The sequence below is a fragment of the Gavia stellata genome, chromosome 25 (genome assembly GCF_030936135.1).
Source record: "Gavia stellata isolate bGavSte3 chromosome 25, bGavSte3.hap2, whole genome shotgun sequence".
In the NCBI taxonomy this organism is placed as follows: domain Eukaryota; kingdom Metazoa; phylum Chordata; class Aves; order Gaviiformes; family Gaviidae; genus Gavia; species Gavia stellata.
Window position 1 is genome coordinate 9,221,800 of NC_082618.1, and position 17,680 is coordinate 9,239,479.

At 53.2% G+C, this 17,680-nt stretch overlaps 1 protein-coding gene across 1 annotated transcript in view; it reads left to right on the top strand.

The window, feature by feature from the left end:
- The window catches only part of DOC2B (double C2 domain beta), a 34,128-nt gene extending 22,009 nt beyond the window's left edge, over positions 1 to 12,119 (top strand). The window contains exons 5-9 of the mRNA XM_059829192.1: positions 8,170 to 8,296; positions 8,505 to 8,662; positions 10,924 to 11,005; positions 11,216 to 11,312; positions 11,983 to 12,119. Coding sequence (XP_059685175.1) covers positions 8,170 to 8,296; positions 8,505 to 8,662; positions 10,924 to 11,005; positions 11,216 to 11,312; positions 11,983 to 12,119 — 601 coding nt within the window. The remainder of the gene's footprint in view (positions 1 to 8,169; positions 8,297 to 8,504; positions 8,663 to 10,923; positions 11,006 to 11,215; positions 11,313 to 11,982) is intronic.
- The last annotated feature ends 5,561 nt before the right edge of the window (positions 12,120 to 17,680 follow it).

Sequence of the window (17,680 nt, forward strand, 5' to 3'; positions counted from 1 at the left end):
CCTGGGTGAGGGCAGGGGGTGACCTGGAGCCTGCGGACGGATCCTGCCCAGGGAGGGTGCTGGGTGGCCTCGGCTGCTCCATCACCTCTCTGTTCCGGGACCGCTGCACAGGGGGGTTTGCTGTAGGATCTGCTGTGAACCAAAGGAGGATTTTGCATCCTGCTCCAAGGACTTGGGGCTTTGTCAGCTCCATGGCTGGAATCTGACCTTCCTTGTTTGCAGGTACCCTGGGAGTTTATTATTTTCCCCACAACGAGAGCGCAAAGCTGCCTTATAAAAGGTCCTGCTCAGATGGAAATTTGGGCAGAGCCCACCTGTTGTCTGCAATGTGCATAGAGATGAGAAATTTAGTGCCGCGGATTATTATTTCACATGGAAAATATTAGTCATGCTGAAAGTGCTGCAGGCTTGTTGGGCTGGAAAGCCTCTGGTTTGTTATTATTATTGGTGGGTATTTTTTTTATTTTTTCACTCCAGGCTTTGAAGTTTTCAGCCTGTTCAAGCATGGAAATCGGTTTGTAGAGAGATGTTCGGCTGAGTTGTTTGCTGAAATGTGCCAGGAAGCAGAAGGGCTTGACCCCCACCTTCTCGGGGCCCTGGTAGCTGCTTCTCCCCCGGGAAGGGCTGCAGTCGCCCGCTCCTGGGAGGCAGCAGGGAGGCACAGGTTGCTCATTGGCAGGGGGGATACGCAGAGACATGTGCGTGAGCCAGGCTGGATTTGGGGATTTGCCCTTCTCCCCGCAGAAATCCCTCATTAGCACGTCCCTGCTCCTGCCCACCAGCCTGGGCGCTGCAGGCGCTTTGCAGGGAGCCAAGCGTGGCTGTGGGCTCCCGCAGGGCTCAGCACACGGGGCTCCTTGTGCCCCCTCCAAGGCAAAATGCCATGCACAGATCCCTGTACCCCACTTGCAGCACCCGGGGGTGATGCGCAGGCACCCCTCGCTCTGCAGCGGGACGTGGCTGAACGGAGACAGCATTTCTGCCTTGGGAGCTCCACGGGGAGCTCAGGAGATTGCTGGCAAGGTCGGTTAATGGCCAATTACCCAAAGTAGCTTCAAAGGGCGCCTTTCCAGGGAGACGAGGAAAGCTTCGGCCTCGCCTGCAGTGCAGTTGCCCTGTGCGAGTTCCCAGCCGGGCGCTCTGTGGGGAGCGCAACTCCCTGCGAAGCCTCATCAGCTCATGGAAGGGCACCTCAGCAGCACCCGTCCCTCGTGCTGGCGGGCAGGACCAGCCTTTTCCTGTGTGGGGCAGAAAGGGGAATTGCATCCTCGGTGTTACCATGGCTATTGGTGCGCCAAAGATGACCTAACAGCTGGCGAACTCTGGGCTGGATGTTATGTGTTTTTAGGGGGGCTCAGGCGGCTCCGCTGTCTCCCTGGGCAGGTTGCGCGAGCAGGAAAGTGGAGAAGTTTGTGAAGTGGAGCTTGCTGGGGCTTGGGGCTTTGGTTTTGCCTGGAAACGACTCCGAAGAAGAATTAAAGAAACAAACTTCTGGGTAGAGAAAAGGCACCTCTGCCGCGGGGCTGTCGCCTGTCGCGTGGGCCATCTCCTCCCCTGACTGTGGTGGGTCTTCCCAGGGGGTTTCAGCCTTTTCTCTTGTGTGGACCCCAAAAAATTTCCTAGTCAGGACTCTGATCCCTTTAATAATGTCCCACACGTAGATGGCTGTGTAAAGGTTCAAATGAAATAATGTTTCTTAGTCCCATCTCCAAAACCAGCGTACTGCAGGGTGGGTGCTGAGACACCCTGGGTGGCCCCGTGTCCTTCCCTGCGCTCGGTGCTTCTTCCCGTGCCGACCTTCGGCCACTGGCACAAACGGCCGTTGCGGCGGCAGGGCCCAGCCTGCCCCCGGGTGCTGGGCGTCTGCTCAGCTGCTCTGCCCAACGGGTTGGGCAGAATTTCAGGTGGGAACTCAAACTCTTGCCTATGGCCCAGGGAATTTCTCTGCTACAACAAAGCTTCGGAGCCCCGTGGCTCCATTTCTTATCTTGCGTGGGGGAGCCAGAGCCTAAAATTCAGGTGCTCTTCATTTTCCTTAAGAGCAATTCCCCAGCCCCCTTTTTTCTTTTCTCCATCTTCGCGGTTGAAGATATTGGTAAAGGAGATTTTATTCATCTTGAGGCAGGTTTAGATGAAATGAGACTTCTTGCAAACCAGACATGAGATAGATAAATCCATCTTTTATTTTAATTCCCTGCTTGGATTTTCTTTTCAAACATTGGATATTTAATCGAGTAGAAGGATGCAAGGCTGGGAAATGTTGCGCCTCCTCATTTAGATGCCCTCTGAATTGTGTCCTTGCTGCCTGCCTGGGGAGGGATCTTTGGTTTATATGAGGGACGGATGGACTGGGGTCCCTGGCAGCTGGGGCTCACCAGGCATTTTTTATTTTGGTGTGGGTTGAGCTGTTTCTCCTCTATGAACCTCTCCATAACACCAGTGGCTTTTCACCCTCCCAGTGCCGCTTCCCGCAGGAAGCATCTCCTGTGCCGGGTATTGTCCTGCCTTTGGTGCTTTGCTTCGCCCACCCGTCATCTCGGCAAAATGTCTCCTCCTCCGCCAGGAAAAGCCGCCTTCGAAGCTGCGGGGACGCTGGCTTTCCTTGCGCTAATCAGGCGAGGCTCCTGCAAGGCAGCTGTTGGTAGTTGAAAGAGCATGAGTGATGCTCCCCTCGGTCTGGGAGGTGGTTGTTCCCCGGGTGCCTCCTTGGTGCTGAGATTCATGAAGGGGCAGGGAATGCAATTGCAAAGTCTCTTTAATGTAAAAATAACGGCGGAGATCAAAGCTGCTGCCAGCCTTCGTCTCCCTGCTGCCTGGAGAGCATGTGATGCAGCGGAAAAGCTGGAAAAGCACCCAAAAATCTTCCCTGCCCACCTGGGCTCTTGGTGGGACATGTCTGGCATGGGTTGGTGGGTCGGTGTTGGCATGGGGTGCTCTGCCAGTGCCTGCAGCCCTCCTGGGGGGACGAGTGGCATTCACCTCGTTGCAGGGACGGGAATAGGGGCATCCTCTGCCTCCTGGAGAGCAGAGTAACAGATCCCCTCTTGCCCAAGACTCCCAGCCCCATGCCGTGCCAGGCTGCCCCTCATCCCCGCGTGGCCTCGTCCAAGCTGGTCTTTGCTGTGACGGACCCAAGCCCCGGGAGCCGTTGGGGTTCACCTCCCCAAGCAGGGCCACCCCCGAGGGAGAAGGAGAGGTGAAGGCAGCCCAGCACTGGCAAGCAGGATTTTGTTAATGAATCAACCCCCTCAAAAAAAACCAGATACTTCAGATTTCATGAAACGCAGCAGGTGGGAGGATCTTGAAAGGTCTCATCCATTCATCGAATTAAATATCCTTGAGTCTAGCCCAAGGCTTAATAGCAACGAAACCACCCACCATCCTGAGAGAAGGCAAATTCAGAGCCGCTCGGAAGACGCTGAACTCGGAGGCCTGGGATGGCTGGGCTTGGGGGCAGGTTCCCTGCCGGCACCAGGGGTAGATCCCACCCTGCAGTCCCCGCTCCCAGTCCCCGTCTGCAGGCGCCGTTGCTCCCCGTCTGTGGTCTGAGCACGGCTGTGCCGCAGCACCTCGGCCACGGTCTCTGGTGGTGGGAAGCCAGGGTGCATGACGAGGGCAGGCAGAGAAATGCTGCAGGGGAAATTGGAAAAGGCAGAATACAATCACCTACATTTAAATAATACACATAATATGCAATAAATAGATTGTATTCATAATAAATATCAGAGCTGGCCAGATATTGGATACAATTATTCATATCCAGATATATTGGTGAAGTGATGCATTATTCATATGATACTCAGCTAGCCCACGAATGCCAGGAATTCTTTGTTTAATCATGTGTTTGACAAACATCATGACTCATTAAATATATTATTCAGAAAATAGTATTTTATCAGGTCTAATAGGCATACTGCAGGCACTTAGAGATTTGGGGGTCCCAAATTGCTTTACTCCAGAAGCGCTGAATGAGGTTTGCTCCGGAACTGCAGGCACACTCATAATTTCATCTAACTTTTACTGTGGTTTCTGTGCTCAGACTTTGAGACGTTTGTGATGGAGCCCGGCACTGAATCCTCCTTTTGGTTTTAGGAGAGTTGGACAGTCCCAGGACACCACCTTTTTCTATTTTCTCTCCTTGCCAGGCGTTGCCTGTCCTTAAGACAAGCAGGCATCACCTGCACATCTGCTCCTCCGTCGAAAGCCTCCCAAGTTGCTATAGGGACCATAAGGGAACTGAGATACAGGAGATGCATCTTCAGGCTCCGCTGCCTATTAAGTGCGTGTGCATTGTGGAAAAGGGTCCTCGTTGACCCCTGTTCTCCCCTTCCCATGACGGAAAAGAGGCCAGAGGAAGGCGTGTGCGAGCAGAAGTCGTGAGTCAGCGGAGCGGGGTTGCTGGAGCTGCGCGGTGAGTCAGGACTGTAACCCAGGAGCCCGGGCTTGAGTAGGAGGGAGAATAAGTTTAATGAGCAGTGATTGTTCACTTGCTGCTTAGTTTTCTTCCAAGGTGGTTTTCACAGCCCTTAACTTAAAGATCAGGACCCCTCAGTGGAAGTTGCCAACCCAAAAGCTGAGCTCGAGGGATTGGGTTTAATAGAGATAGGGAGGGGTGACGTTCGAGTTAAAGGGCTCAGGATGGCAGGTGAATGTGGCTGCCAGAGGCGTCTCTTGCTGTTTGTCATAGAGCTGATTTTCTAACCGAAAGCATAAAAATTCCATCACATCGATTTCTCGTAATAAAATTCAAGCCAGCATAATTGCATTACGCCTGTTTCCAAAGGGAGGGCTGGGGACGGAGCTGCCTGCTCATCTGACTCACGCTCGCAGCATTCACTTATGGGGCCGGCACTTAACTGCCAGCCTGCTCAAGTTAAAAATACCGTCCCGGTGAAGATGAACCGCAGCCAGCCAGAGGGACTGGGGTTCAGGGGCTGAGTCCGAGGGACTGGGAGGGCTGACACGAAACTCTGCATCTGAACCGCCTCTGGTCAGCACACACATATGGGCACAAAATGTGGGGATCCAACTGAGAGGTGGCCAGAGATGCCAGAGAGAGAATGGGGCTGGGAGAGAGCTGGCGGTGTCTCCGGCTCCATCGTGCCGCTCGGAGACAGCGGCAGTTCCCAGATCTTGCAGGTGTGCCAAAAACTGCCTCCCAAGGGACCCGGTTCTGCACAAACACCTTAAGTAGCCTGGGATATCAGCGGGGACAAGGAGGATGGCCATCGCCCCAGCGCTGTGCCAGGTTGGGCTGCCTCCATCACGCAGTACCTGCGGCTCTGCCCGCGGCACTGGTGGTCCCGTGGGACAAAGGAGACACGCATTCCGTGGCACTGTGGCAGGCTGGGCCTTGTGGACCCTGGCACGGCTCTGACGTGTCACCCGTCTCCCTTGGGGAAGGGTTTGCCCTTTGGTGGGCTGCAGCTGGGGCAGCTGCGGCGGTTTGGCTGCTGCAGGGTGTTCCTGTGCCCTGGCTGCTGCTAAAGGAGGGCTGTGCCGTGCAGGGGGGGCAGGAGCCGTCCCGGGGGGGGGCACGCGAGGGTTTGCAGCTGCCTGGGGCTGAGCTGAAGGTCTCTGAGCTGTAGCATGCTGCACAGGGGCTGGTGTTCTCCAGCCGCTTGCTAAGGTGGGAGCAAGGGGCTTCCCATGTCTCTGTGGGCAGTGAAAGGGGGCTCGGTGGGGCTCTCCAACCTCTTCCAGTGCGACACTGGAGATGCTCTCCCTGCCACCACCACTGAAGTTTTCCAGCTGTTTCCTTCCTGGGCTTCCGCCCGTCCCGCGTGGTTCTGGGGCTTCACAGCAAGTAGGACGTTGCATTTGGTATCTTGTTGTGCTTCTGGGGCGTATCTAGACGTTGTTGGGGGAAGATCTTGTTACTCGTATTCTTAAGAAGTAAAAGCGGCACCAAACCCTGCCTGGCCCGAGTGCGCAGGAGACGGCACCGCTCTGCAATTGCCGGGTGTAAAAACAGAGCCCTGGCTGTCAGCTCCTTGTGAGTGCCACACTCCTCTCCTCTTCAGCCCAGCTTTGATAACCGTGCGCTTGCTTTCCCTCCCCGGAGCTTCGGCCAGATGGGTGTGGGGTTGTGCACGCCTGGCAAGTGCTGCTTCTTGTCTGGAGCTGCTGCTGCTGCTCCTTTTACGGATTTGTTCTTTAAAAGAGAGGCGAGAGGAGAAAACAAAATAGGAAATATTGTGCCTGCATCTGAGATTCTCTTTGAGAATTTTACTGTTGCGGTGGGGTGGTTTTTTCGTGGGTATCTATAGTAACGCTGCATCCAGCTACAGTTTTCTGGAGAGCAGCATTCCCCATCTTCCCGCTTGTATTATTTTTTTCCAAACCCCCTTCCTCTCCCGCTCCCCGGCCCTGACAGTCCTTGTGCCCTGCGACTGAGCCGTCCCCGTGGCTCCCTCGCCACCTTGTTATTCACTTGTGAGCATGAGGGTGGTCAAACCATCCACGGACAAACCACCCACGGATAAACCATCCATGGATAAACTATCCAGGCGCTGCGCAGGCCAGAGGCATGTGTGCAATTAGTTACTCCAAGGTGGGATTGCAGGGCACTGTTTATCTTTAATTACTTTTACCCCTTCCTGAATCGGTCCCGTTTGTGGAAACCCAGCAAGACAGAGAGCGATCCCTGGAGGCAGAGGTGCCACCTGTGAGAAACGGGCACCAACGGGAGTGCGTGAAAGAGGGGAAAAAGAATCAGGCAGCAAAAGGATGAGAAGACACTGTAGGAAAAGCTAAAAAATGGGGAGAAAGGAGAGAAGGGACGGGAAACACCTTTCCTGTATGGACTGGGAGCCCAGCTGGTCCCTGCATGGCTCCAGTTGGGGTATGGGATGCTCCCGTTGGAGGGGAAAAGGACGACTTTCCCTATCCCCAACTCCAAGCAGCACTGCTGGGGGACGGCTGGTCCCTCGCAATGCAGCCATCACTCTCCTGGCCCCCTCTCTGGGATTTCAGGAGCTGCGAGCAGAGGCTCCCTGCAAGCACTAACTTCGCTCTTCCGTCGTCTCTCGTGACACCCGGAGCGGGCTGGGAAGCAGCAGAGAAATGACTCATTAGCTGCCAGCTCAGGGAAAGGCATTTATATCTTTTGCATGGAAAACAGTCTTTGCTCAGTATCGTCGTCACTGCCCTTGGATGCAGGCTGCTGTCACGGGGTGCATCCCGGGACCTGGCCCTGCGCAGGACCCCGACGGGGCTGGGAGAGCTTCGCTTGGCCAAGGCGTGATGCCTTTCACAGGCTGGGTCTGCAAATCCCTCCTGGACTTGTCTGCATGGTGGGAGAGGAGGTGGAGGACCCCCTCCATGTCCCAGACCGGGCAGCCAGGTCCCCAGCACCAGGGGACACCCTGAGAGCTGCCACACTGGGAAAAGTGCCCGAGCTCCTTGGGTGCGGAGGGAGGGAGCCCTGCGGGGAGGCACGCTTCTCCCGGCCACACAGCCCAAGAGCAGCTAATTTAGGAAGGGCCTCCTCAGCTGGGCAGGATGCAGCTGGGCTGGCGGCGGCTCAGAATAGTTTTGCTTTAGTCACCGATGACTTTGATGTTTTAATGGAAGGGCCATTAGGATGCTTGAGGCTGCGGGTTGCTTTTCCGACAGTGCCTGGGCTGGGGCATGTGTTAAGACACAGTGACTGCGGCACTGCAGGGTCATGGTGTTCAGGGCTCGTGAGCGTCTCCCTGGTGGGACCCCAATCCCCGGCGGGGTGCCAGCCATCCCGAGGGGTGCAGGAGCCCTGGCCAGGATGGGGTCTGAGCAGGAGAGACGGCCATGGTGGCTGTGGGGCCCAGCCAGGGCGTGCAGGTAGCTCCATGTAGGTGGCTGTGTGATGGAGCTGGGAGACATGGTGTAGCGCAGCCTCCACCTCCCGCATCCCTCTGCTTCCCCAGCCCTGGCCCATCCTCCATCCTGGCGGCCTCGGGTCTTGGCTGCAGAGGTAAAGCAGACCAAGATATTGCGTGTCACATTTAAATATCATGAGCTCCCCTGGCCGGGCTGTAGCAGCGGATTGATGCCCTCCAGCTGCCCGGTCACTGGCCTGGGGAATGGTCCCCTCACTGGGGGGACCTGCAGCGCAACGGGGCAGCCCCTTCCCTCGTGCCATAGCCTCCCCTCTCCCCGGCGGCCCCGCTCACCCTGTGCTTGTTGCAGGATCTCGGTCTGCGACGAGGACAAGTTCCGACACAACGAGTTCATTGGAGAGACACGGATCCCGCTGAAGAAACTGAAGCCCAACCAGACCAAAAACTTCAACATCTGCCTGGAGAAGCAGCTGCCGGTGAGTGGGGGGGGGTTCAGAGCAGCATCCCCCACCGTGGGCCTGCGCATACAGCAGCTTCTCCCTGCGGCATGTGGGAGCGTGGGGTAGTTTGACCCCTCAAACATGATCAGGGATGGGGAGAGCATCCCTTGTGCCGGGGAGGTGGGTGTCCAGCTGAGGCTGTGTCCCGGAGCAGCCCCTGGACTGGATGCATTCCCTCCCCCAGATAGATAAAACAGAGGACAAGTCGCTGGAGGAGCGCGGCCGGATCCTCATCTCCCTCAAGTACAGCTCGCAGAAGCAGGGGCTGCTGGTGGGCATCATCCGCTGCGCCCACTTGGCTGCCATGGACGCCAACGGCTACTCCGACCCCTACGTCAAAACGTGAGTGGCGCTCCGCGGCCGTGCCGGGCTGGACGAGACACTGCCGCTGCCAGCCCTCTGTGAAGCCGTGATGTCCCCTCTCGCCTCTCCCTGCAGTGGAAATTAATTGATCTCATTAGGAGATGCAAATGAGGGCATCACGGCAGCAGCTTGCATTCGCCTGGAGCGTGTTATTCCCCAGCGATTATTTTACAGCGCTTTAAAGTAACGTGGGTGCAGGATCTGCCCAGAGGCATGTGGCCGTGCCCACCCTGTGCCCCCCGGTTCAGCGGCGGCGGGGTGGCCACGGTGCCCCACTGCCAGGTCTGGCGCTGCCCGCTGGCACTGCCCTTGCTCGGGAGAGGGTCTGCGGCAGGGACACGGCCCTGGGGACAGAATTGGTGGCCCAAAGCAGACAGGTCGGGTTTTGCTGATGGCACAGCCCCAGCCCGGCAGGCGGTGGGTCTCATCCAGCGGTGCGGGGATAGGTATCCCCGAAGCAGGACAGTGCCTGTGCCCGATGGTCCTGGACCTCGCTCAGCACTCGCAAGCGCCTTTGCTTTCCTTCGTGGTGATACCTCCAGCCTTTTCACTCTTCGAAGCCTGCGCCGTCCCTGCCGGGATAGGGATGGTTGCTGGGTCAGGTCTGGCTCTCCTGGCCGGTGGCATCCCTGGCTCCCAGCCCCAGGGACAGGCAAGTAATCGCGCCCTTCCCCAGATCCCAAGGAAGAGGAGGCTCCCAGCCCAGCTCCCAGCCCGGCAGCGGGGCCACCACCCTGCGCTTTGGAAAGGCTCTAATTATGACGTGTGTGTAATTAGGTCAGACAGCACTTTAATTGCAACCCATGGCTCCGGTGGCTCCAGGGCCGGGTTAACAGAGCCGAGGGCACATTTACAGGTCCCGCTGACACTTTCCAATGTAAATGACTGCGAGTACCTTCCTTTTGAAAAATACCAGCAATATTAAAAAAAAAAGAAGAGCCATTAAAATGACTGTAACGGGCTGCTGCGACTCGGCCTCACCCAAGTGATTCAGGGAAGTCGGTGCTATCCAGGGGCTATTAAGGGATGCTGAGGAAGGCGATGGTTTGCTGACGCAGAACCAGGCTGGCGCGGGGCCCTGCATCGCCGCAGCTCCTGTTTTTTGGGTGGATGGCATTTTTCAGACTCGCTCCCTGCAAAGCAGGGGGGGGCCAGGGCGAGGAAGGGCCAGCAGCCACCCCTGTGCCTTTCCCACATCCCTGTCCCCAGTGCGCTGACCCGAACTTTGGCTCTTTCAGGGACGATATTCGTTAAGGCAGAGCTACTGGGATAAACCGCTCCTGGCGCCTGGGAGGCCAGTAATGGAGTTTAACAGCAGCGTGCTTTCACCTTCCTATTTGATTGTTCTTTAGGAGTGGAGGTGTTTGCATAGAAGTCCACTCGTGCTTTTTTAAATGCTCATCAGAGGCTCAGTCCCTGAAGTAACATAATTCCCATTGTACGCAGCCGTTGTGTAGGTGCCCCTTGTGCTATCTGCAGTAGATTGTATCTGCAGGGCTTGAATCAGAGCAGATAGCCACATGATGCTTCTCGGTACAAGCCCTAATTTTTTAATTATGAGCGAGATCTGGAAAGTGTAACGAGGAAGCGGAACTGGCATTTAAAGGAGCAGCACCAACACGAAATGATGATGGATTGACTTTGGCCTGGCCCAGATTTCAGGTGCCCTCTCTGCTTGATGACACTTTAATCTCGTTTGCTTGTTGGCCCTGCTGCTGCGCTGCAAAATATCCGCAGGAAACAGCGGTGCGTGACGCTGCAGCCGCTGCATTTGCTTCTGCTCCTTCTTACACACCTGCCTGTGGTTTCTGTCTCCTGGCAAGGCTCTGGAGGAGCAGACGGGTCGCACAGTCCCAAGTCTGGACTGGTTCTGGGCTGGCAGTGTTTGATTTTGGGAGCTGGGAGCATGTGTGCGGTGCCAGTGTCCCCTAGGGACTGGAGATGGGATAATCGGTGCTCTCTGATGGCAGCCAGCAGCTCCTCTTATGCAACATGGGGAAATGCTGCTTCCTTCCAGCCATCTCCAGCATTTTGGCAGGGGAGGGGAGGAGGGAGCTGACGGTTTGGGGGGCTCAGCCCCCCATCTCACCCTGCCTCCGCTCAGGAGCCGGTCCCGCAGCCGCAGGTGCCCCGACCCGTGCCCGGGCTGCAGGGGAGGGCCCGGGCAGCCCTACCTGCCTTCCTCGCTGGGAGGGGGTACGGGAGCTGTGTGTGACTGCGCTGCTTTGGTTTCGTTGCAGTTACTTGAAACCAGATGAGGACAAGAAATCAAAGCATAAGACGGCGGTGAAGAAGAAGACGCTGAACCCCGAGTTCAATGAGGTGGGTTTTTGCCGGTCGTGGTTCTCACCTAGGGGCTTTTCTCAGTTCTCGGACTTCAAGGGAAAAAAAAAAGCCGACATCAGTTATTAGGAGAGGGATCGAGGTTGCATTCCCCATGGGTGGCAAAGGGCAACAGCCCGAGGAGGAGGATGGACAGCCCCAGACCCCCCCGCAGGAACCTGTCCTGACTCTGTCTCCGCTCCCCAACAGGAGTTTTGCTATGAGATAAAGCACGGCGACCTGGCAAAAAAGACCTTGGAAGTCACAGTGTGGGACTACGATATCGGGAAATCAAACGATTTCATAGGTGAGTCGGGCACTCCAGAAGGTCTCCTTGGCCTCTTTTTTTTATTACCTTCATATTCTGTGCCTCTTCTTTTTACATCTGCTGCTCTTCTGCACATCTGCAGCCTCCTCGTTTGTTCTCTATCCCCACGTTCATTCTTGCTGGGTTTCTGTTCTGCTGTTACCCCTCTCCTGCACCTGAGCCTTCTCCCCCGCAGCCGGTCCCGCTCCTCCTCGCTTCAGACGTCTCCTGCGCAAGAAGCACCCAAGCAGGGAGAAGATGCGTCTCCCTCTCCCCTTCTGTTTTCAGATCTTTTCTTCTGCATACAAAACAAGTTTAACAGGGAGGTTTCATTTCTCTCTGTTGGTTGCCTAGGCTTGTTGTGATTTTATTACTGGTCACTGATTTATTGCTAACAAGTGCCCAGTATCTCTGACAGCTGCTGCAATTGCAATGAGCATCCAGCCCTTGGCACAAGAACCAGCTGCCCAGGGCAGGTCCCAGACCACAGCCGTGAGGGGTCGGGGGAGCCAGGCTGGGATTGCCCGTGTGTCACATCAGGTCGTGGTATCGGATGCCCTGAGAGCAGCTGTATGACCCGGCTCCGTCCGGCATCCCCTGGCACCCCTCGGCATCCCTCGCAGCACTGATGCTCACTCCCACCTCTCCGTCTCTCTGTCTCTCTCTCAAGGTGGAGTCGTGTTAGGAATTAATGCCAAAGGCGAGCGGCTGAAGCACTGGTTCGACTGCCTGAAAAACAAGGACAAGAAAATCGAGCGCTGGCACACGCTAACGAACGAGCTGCCGGGGGCCGTCCTCAGCGACTGAGCGCCACGGGGCTGCTCCCCGGGCGGGCACAGCTCTGCCAGCCACAGCCTTTGGACTTCTCTCGTTTACAGCTTTGGATATGGGGGATCGTGGTACCGGGGCAGCCGGGGGAGCGGGACACCCCATGCCACGGCCTGGCTGCAGGGAAGCCCTTCCCAGAGAACAAGGCAGCGGCGGTTTGCTCTGCTCAGCAGGTCCCGTCCCCTAAGGCTTTTCCAAAATGCCTCTTTGCACCCTGACACACGCACACACACACACAAGCATGCACATGCATGCAGACACGTGTGCGCACGCACACGGACACCACACGCCTGCATGCACTGCAGCTCTGACTCCTCTCCTAACTCTTTGCTCTACTGAATTACCTTCTCGCTGCCTTGCAATTCAGTGGCAAAAATGAATGCATCAGTCTCCGTTCGTGTATCTAATATGAGCAAAAGGCATCACTAAAACCTGGAACTATTTTCTCGAGGCAATTGTGCCATCTTTCTGGTGGTTTGTCAGTCTCTGTGGTTTGGGCCTAAACAGTCTTTTATGCATTTAAAGCTCCTCCCTTGGAATGATTGTGTCCCCTGATAACCTAGGAAGACTGTTTGCTTTTCTTCCAGGAATGTTGTGCTCGTCCTCTCCAATGATCTGTGTGAAGTTAGCCAGCAAGCTGAAAGCGCTGTGCAGACCACGGCGTCCCTCTCGCCGTCCCCGGCATTGGGCGGCTTCACATTTGCAGAAGAGGGGGAGCAAAACAAAAAGCTCAGTGAAGCCGCCGGCCGTTCCTGCTTCCTGGGAGCGGCAGCGAAGTCGTCGCCCTCGCAGCAGCCACTCTCCTAATGAAACCATGCCTTCCCGCCCGGAGCTGCGCAGCCAGGCTTCAGCACGGCTCTGTTCCCAGCAAAGGCAGCTTTCAGGCTAAATTTTTCTATCACTTTTCCCTTATTCATCCTTTTCCAATTCATGCCATTACCTAAAACCCAACCAAGGCGCTTTACGCTGCGAGCTGGCGGCGTGCAGCGAGCTGAGCCGCAGGGCCGAGCTGGCATCGTGTTTGCAGAGATGCTCAGCTCTGGCACGGCTGTCGGGTTGGTCCGTTTTCTGCCTCAAACAGCGTCCGAACCAAATTTCTGTGTACGACACAGTAATAATATAATAATAATAATCCCAGCTCTTGTCCTCCGTGACCCACCCTGAACGGTCTCTGCATCCTCATCCCACCGGGCGCGCGACGCTGAAGTCGTACTTGCACAAGAGCCGGCGCCCGGTGGGATGAGCTAAAACTTTCTGCGAAATGCTGCACCTTGCCAGAAATATTTGAAGCCTTTAAACCATGATTTCTTAGGAAGAGCTGCTGTTTCCCCATCGGTCTCAATTACCTACAGCTTCTGAGCCCTGTAGCCATGTGTGCGTGCGCGCGTGTGTGTTGCCAACTTCTTTTTTTTTTTTGAAAGCAATCGGATCTCCGGAAACCTGTTTACTTTTCAAAGTGACGATCATGTTACACCTTGTTTGATATTGGGGGGGGGAACAACCCAATGTTCATAGGGGCTTTTTTAATAACTTAATATTTGTAATGCATTCTACAGATATGCATGGATTTTATTTGAATGCCGGCAGCGTGTCAACTAGGATGTTCCCGGTCATCCTCTCTGTCACTGGTCCAGCACCTTAAAACCTGGTTTGGGTCTGAGCTTCCAGGAGAGCTACGGGAGCACCGGGTCGGCTGTGCCTCCCTGTTCTTGCAAAGTTACTTTCACTCCATCATTTGTTTCAGCACATCTTGCCATAAAACTGGTTTATGCCTGAGGTGGAGTAGGACATGATGTGGGTGGGTGGGTGGGGGTGGGTTCCTTGACTTTGTATCCCAATCTTTTCTAAGCGGACAGTCCGTCCGTCCGTCCCAGCTGCATGCAGAGTGGTGGTCGTCATGCCAGGCCTCGTGAAATGTTTGATACCGATGTTTTGCTACCATGTGAAGGCTGCAGAAACTGTCCTTACCTGCATCCTAAAACAATTTTGTATTTCAGTATTATCTATCCGTGTACTTTTTGTCAGATTTGTTAATATTTATAACAAGAACCCAAAATAAAAAGGGAAAAAAAAAAAAGGTTGATGCCACCAGTGCAGCTTTTGAGTCTCCCCAGGTTGGTACCACAGTCCCCGGGTGCGCGAGCTCGGCGCGTCACAGCGTGTCTCCCATGGAGCACCGAGCAACCCAGGGACGCGAGATGAAGAACTGGGGCCCGGTGAGGGCTGTGGGAGCAGAAGATGGTTTTAAACCAGAGCATCGGGTGGTGCTGGGCTTTATTCTCCACTCTCCAACCTCTCCCTGCTGCTGAAAAAAAAATAAATACTGGCACTGGGCAGGCTCCACGTCCCCCGCTTTCACCGGGGACCCCGCGCTGCTGCAGCAGAGTGCTGTGACGTTCGCACAGGGACTGCAAGCGCCAGCGGTGGAGGGTGGGAGGGAGATTACTCAAGGGAGGATGAAAAAAAACAAAACCCCAAAAACACCTCTGCCTTTCTGAAGTTTCCATTAACTTCGCATCACTTAAGGCACTATCCAGTGGCATTAGCAGAAGGGCCCTAGAGACGCCCCGTGCAGTGCCCGTGGCTGATCCAGGGCCCTCTCTGCACGGATTTGGCCATCTCGGACGCTGTGACTGTCCTCCCCAGGGTGAAGGTGCAGAGACCCCTCCCTGGCCTGGGAGGGAGCTGAGGTGCTGCCCGTCCCCGCTCCCCGCGGCTGCTCCAGCTGTGCCGTTTAATGCGTATTTTCCTCGCTGCCGTTTTGGATTGATTGAACGTATACAGCCAGAGGTTAATGTTCATGTTAATGCTCACGGGGGCTGAAGGCAATCCCCTCCTTGGAGGCTGCCATTTCCCGTGGGATGCCCTGATGGTGTTGGCACCCACCTCGCCCTTCGTCATCACTGCGCCGCAGCCTGCACTGGTGCATTGAAATTAAAAACCTGCCGGCGGTCCCTGCGCCTGTCACACCGGCCGTTTGGGGCTACAGCAGCGTGTGAAGATCCCGTGCTTCCCTGCCGCTCAGCCCAAAAATGCCCAAGTACGGCCTAAACTGAGCTTCTGTCATAGACAGATACATAGCCAGCCAGCCAGCCACAAATACTTTACAGAGAGATATCTATATATCTATATCTAATCTATCTCCCCCGACACTGATACATGCCTATATGTGCATATATGGACATAGACATACACACACGTGTGTGTGTGTGTGTGTGTGTGTGTGTATATGCACGCATATATGTGCATATATGCATATATAGGTGTGTATATGTGAATGAGATAATCAGTTATATGCTTGTGTCTGTTCATATATTTTTTTAAAAAAATAAAGGCTTGTCGTTTCTCCATACCATTTTTACGCCCTGACAAGGTGCAGGAGCTGCAGCAGAGGCAGGCGACGGACCGGGCGAGCATCCCCGGACACATGCGTCAGGGCAGGGAGCAGCGGCACCAAGGGCCAACGGTCCCGTTCTGTGACGGGGGTGGCTGGTGCCACACGGGCTGTGTTGGCCCCGGCGGTGCGGCAGCCGCCCACCCGGCACGGGGTGATAATCCAGCACCCCCCTTTAACCAGCTCAGGGGACCAGAGCCCTGCGCACGGCGGGGCTGCGGATGCCCCTGGGATGCACAGCTTAGAGACACACGTATGTGTGCACGTGCACACGTGTGTGCCTGTCTGTTTTTTGTGTGTGTGTCTCGGGGGGGGTATGGGTGGGGGGGAGTATGGGGGTGGGGGTGTGTGTCTCTCGCTGTGTGTGTGTCCGTGTCTGTGTGTACATGTGCAGTTGTTATATATCTCTGTGTGTCTAAATATCTACCTATATCTACATAGCTTTATAAATAGATACATATATGCATGTCTAGGTATATAAATGCACTAGCTATTACAATTTTTATATATAAATATTATATGCATATAAATATTTTATATGCTTAATATGTATGTGTGTATAAATTATTTATCTAAAGCATATTATATAATTTATTGATATAAATGTTAAATATATACTGTATTATATACTATATGTATATATAAGTAACTTGCTACACACATACATTCACTTTTCTATATTATAGTAGTACAATAAATGTTCTATTTATCCCTATATAAATATATAATTTTAAATCTCTCCACTATATAATATGTATGCATGTATATATAAATACATACATTCTTATATGAATTATATTATAAAAATATAACTATAAATAAATTATATATGTATATTTTATTTCTATTTTACAAATTTATAAAAATTTATACTTTATATAAGGTTTATGTAATAACTTTTGTATAAATGTAATATATAAAAATATAAGTAATATATTAATAAAATATATTTATGCATGTGTATATAAAATACATAGCTTTATATAGACAGCTATATACATATATATGTATGCATGTCTAAGTATTTGTATACATACAGGCACTCTGTATGTATTATGACATTATGATCTAGTTAAAAGATACAATTACATGTATAAAATATTTTATATTCTATATATACACTATAAAATTTATTGTGTGTGTGTATATATAGCAAATATTATATAGAAAAATATATATGTGAATGTATATTATATATAGGTACAGATATAGATAGCTATATTTAAAGGCACACATGTGAAAGCATGTGTATATATATATGCATTCTTTATAGAATGTTATAAAATATGTATTACATAGTGTATATTATATACACTTTGTATATGTTTATATGTAGTACTTTAATTTAATATGCATATATATGTGTATGAAATATTTTTATTTGATACATTACGTAAGTATATACTGCATATTAGGTATGTAGTATATATTGTGTTATATATTTGTATTATGTATTGTTTTAGGTAGCATGCTCTCGCACACTTCCTTGCGTGCTCTCTCCTCATACATCCATGTATGAATGCTTATGTATATATACAGTGTAATTCTGCTATATAATATTATAAATACATATAATATATTTCATACAGTTTATTGTATATGTATTCCTAAAAGATGTTAATTACATATACTAATACTATGAATATATTTGATACCTGTTTATCGAGTGTATTTATAACCCGTGCAGCTGAACCGGGCGGGGGCCAGCACGTGGCTGTTGGCAGTGGCCCACGTGGCCTCCCCGGCAGCTCAGCGTGGCCGGCGGGGATTGTCCTTCGCCCCTTTCCGTGCGCTGCCCCCACCCCAGCACCCTGCACCCCCGGGCCAGGCACCCCGGGCTCGCGCCGCTCCCGGAGGGGTCGGCTCCTGCACTCCCAGCACAGGTCAAGGCCACGGGCGCGCCCGCAGCCCGGAAAACCCACGGCACGGGGAATAACGGGCCAGTCCCGGGCGCCGAGGCCGGGCAGGGGTCACGCTTATGGGGGAAGGCAGGTGGGCAGCACAAGAAAAAAAAACCCTCTATTTACTCAATTAAATGATGCACTGTTCAGTCAGCAGCTTTTTTTTTAAGTCAGTCTTTATCCCCTCTGGAATAAAGAGCTGATTATAAAACCCCTCAGATTAAAAAAAAGCTTAAGGTATTTTA